At 42.7% G+C, this 3580-nt stretch overlaps 1 protein-coding gene across 1 annotated transcript in view; it reads left to right on the plus strand.

Annotated features, from left to right (window-relative positions):
* Positions 1-3580, plus strand: part of LOC101861052 (metalloprotease mig-17) — a gene marked incomplete at its 5' end in the record, with an annotated part of 73202 nt that overhangs the window by 59420 nt on the left and 10202 nt on the right. The window contains 2 exon segments of the mRNA XM_013084385.2: positions 1594-1755; positions 2308-2407. Coding sequence (XP_012939839.1) covers positions 1594-1755; positions 2308-2407 — 262 coding nt within the window.

The following is a 3580-nucleotide window of genomic DNA, read 5'->3' on the forward strand; positions in this document are numbered from 1 at the left end:
GATTGACTTTGTTTCAGTGTGCGAATAATTAATAATACATCTTTCTGGACTTTTGTTTTAAAAGGAGGGGGTGGAAGGGGGGGGGGAGAAGCATTGTTGTTGTTGTTTCTTACTATTCCAGTTGCTGCCTGTCCTGTTGTTGACAAAGTGCCGGTTAGAGTTGGAATAAATATGTCAGGCTATTTTCTCTACTGTACTATTGGCACCTTAATAAATCGCCAAAGACCAAGCAACGATTCCTAGAACAGCACACTCACGACTGTAGCGTGTTCCCATAAAATACTCAAACCAAGAGGAAAACCTGTTTTGAATCATAAGTTGAGTCTGCGCCAAACAGAAGTCGACCAAAAGAGGCAAAGTTCTGCTGCACTTAGAATAGGATATCTATAATAGGATAAAACAACTGCCCCGTAATAAGTAGTGGTGTTTGTTCTACTAACTTATAAATATTCTTTTTTTGTTCTACTAACTTATATTCTTTTTTTGTTCTACTAACTTTTAAAAAAATATATGATTCCATGGGTAAATAATTTGTTTATTAATATTCAGTTTGTAACTTCGTTTTGTAATTAAGACCTTTTTTTAAAGACAACGTAATACTATAGTATAGTGCGGTCAAACATTCATGGTGCAACTTATTCTCAAATTATATCTCTTTAACGGGTGAATCAATGTCAACCATACTTTGCTTAGCAGTTTGTATCAATTTGTCTCAACTAAATCATATTTTTCTAGACCAATTGGGGCTAGATTAAAAAACTTTTCTTCATAAATTTATATAAAATACTCGAAAATCTCTGTCACACGTAAAATGGTATTGTTCACAGCACTTCCCGCTTCTCATACACATTTTGATTACGCGTATGGCCTACGTCTCAGCTCATCAAAGACCATTTTTACTTGCAAAACTTGTTACAAAAAACTAATGTTATAGTCAACACATTTTTACACTAATGGCTCTCAAAACATGCGTTCAGTAAGCATAATGTCCCGATTAGAAAAACCTGAAGGACTTGCTATTAAAAGCTATATTGCCCCAGCTGTAAACATTCTAGAATGTGTAGAAACCACCCGCTTGGATTTTTTATGAGTATTTATAGAGGAATTTTCTAGAATACAGCTTGCAGATGTTTACAAAAATGTTGATTTGTTAAGACAAATTGATACAAGTCACTGTGCAAAAATTGGAGAACCCATGTTCGATAGTTGAGGAGATAATTGAAAATAAGTCACACCACGACTTTTTTTTACCGCACTATAATACTGTAGGTCTACATTGTTTTCTTCTGAAATCGTCTTCCCTTAAGTGTTGATAAATGTCTATCAAGACGGACAGACAGACAGACAGACAGACAGACAGACAGACAGACAGACAGACAGGCAGGCAAGCAGGCAAGCAGGCAGGCAGGCAGGCAGGCAGGCAGGCAGGCAGGCAGGCAGACAGGCACACAGACGGACGGACGTACGGACGGATGGATTGACTGATGGATGGATGGATGGATGGATGAATGGATGGATGGATTGATGGATGGATGGATGGGCTGAAGACTGTCACGGTCATCCAACTGTAATTGTTCTTCTTTTTCTGTGCAGATAACTGCCTGTACGGAGACCAAAGGCGGGTCACATTTGGTGGGAGCTCACAAACTTGTAGCCAGTTCCTTGACAGTACTTACGATCATTACTGCCAATCCTCAGAAACAGTCCGTCAACTTTGCTGTGGGACCTGCACAGAACGATACTCAGGAAAACCTGGTAAGATTAGATTTTGCATCAATAACGACAACAACAAAACCAACGACATCAACTACTAAAACAACTGCAACAACAGCAAAACAAGGAGGAGGCAGTGCCATGACAATTGTTTGGGGAGGTCAAAGGGATACTGGACCGCCTCACACGTTTAGAAGAAAAGGACCTTGGCGAGAGTTCATTTCTTGTCCTCGCAGAATAATTCTTTTAGACCCCTTGCTCAGTCGCAACCCCCCCCCCATACATACATAACAACAACAATAACAACAACAATAACAACAACAACAACAACAACAGCAGCAGCAGCAGCAGCAGCAGCAGCAGCAGCAGCAGCAGCAGCAGCAGCAGCAGCAGCAGCAGCAACAACAACAACATATCTAGTACTATTTTCAATTCTGGGAGATATATATATAAAATCAGGCCAAATTCTGATAGTTTTCTGATAGTAAATGAGCCCTTACTAGACGAACTGTTTACAGTCCCTCTACAAAGTGCATATTATGCAAGTTATCAACCAATATTAATGTTATTACTACCCATGTTTCTTTCCTGTAGATTGCCCTTACGGAGACAAGTCGATGAGCTGTGCTCTTTACTCAGCTAACGAAATCTGTGGGCACGCACCAAATGCCGCAATCTGTTGCAAGACCTGCCAGTAAGTCTTTTTTGTTGTTTTCTTTTGTTTATTGTTTTTTGTAAGTGTTTTATAGCGCTCGCAACTACATTAGGTCATATAAGCGCACGGGACACATTAAACATTTTCAGTTGGTAACAAATTTTGAATTTTGCCCGGGTGGCGGCAGAAGCCTACTCTTATCGATTTTGACCTCCAGGGCATCTTTAACGGGCGCAACTTGTACACGAGATTTCCGAAATTTTTCGCCCTTATCCGAGAAGGCATAATATTAGGGGTGTGGCTGAAAGACAGCAGTAAGAAGGAACCTAGGAGAAGCAGTATTAAGGCTGCAGAAAGAATCAGGAGCCCAGATGAGGGGGCAAATGAGGTGAAGGGGTGGGGGCAGAGAGTAAAGTGGACATTGTTAGAGAGCAGGAAAGGAGGTGGAAGGAGAATTTTATGGAGAAGAAAATTTTCCGTCGCTTTCCAGATTCAAACCCGGGACCTATTGAATGAGAGGCAAACACCGTAACCTCTCGACCTCGAGGGCCTCCTCCAGTAAGTCGGTGCATATGGCCCCCCCACCAGCGCTGACATGACAGGAGGTTCTAGACCGGAGAGGTGGTCTCACGATACGTCCTGAACGTGAGACCTTCCAGCCTGCTTGTTGTGGTTCCTGTGGAGTAACAGGAGCGGATTGTACACCTTGGGTCGACTGGGTTGAATATTGTTAGTATTTGCGCTTGGATTCACAAGCGATGAAGACGGAGGTCGCCCACGTGTTGGTGCCTGAGCAACGCGTACTGGTTGCGACAGATCCACAAAAGCTGGTTTGAGTCGGTCGACTGAGATGTGTTCCGCGTAACTACTTAGATCAACAAGAAAGGTTTTGTCATGCCTTTCTAAAACCTTGTACGAACCAGTATACGGGCGCTGTAGGGGTTTTTGGTGAGCGTCGCAGGGGATTAACACGAACTTGGCTGTGTCTAGTGATGAGTAGATGTTGGAGGTAGGTGCACAGTGCAGTGATGTCGCCTTGGCTAGTTGTGACTGCATTTGGGATCTTAAGTTGGCGAGGCTCCGTGACTGGTCGAATGGTGAAGTGTCACTGGTAAAAAATTCGCCCGGTACTCTGAGTGGTTCTCCATAAACTAGCTCAGCGACAGAAATTCCCAGGTCCTCTTTTGGGGCAGTCCTCAAACCGAGCAGTAC

The sequence above is a fragment of the Aplysia californica genome, unplaced genomic scaffold, assembly GCF_000002075.1.
Source record: "Aplysia californica isolate F4 #8 unplaced genomic scaffold, AplCal3.0 scaffold00289, whole genome shotgun sequence".
Taxonomy (NCBI): Eukaryota; Metazoa; Mollusca; class Gastropoda; order Aplysiida; family Aplysiidae; genus Aplysia; species Aplysia californica.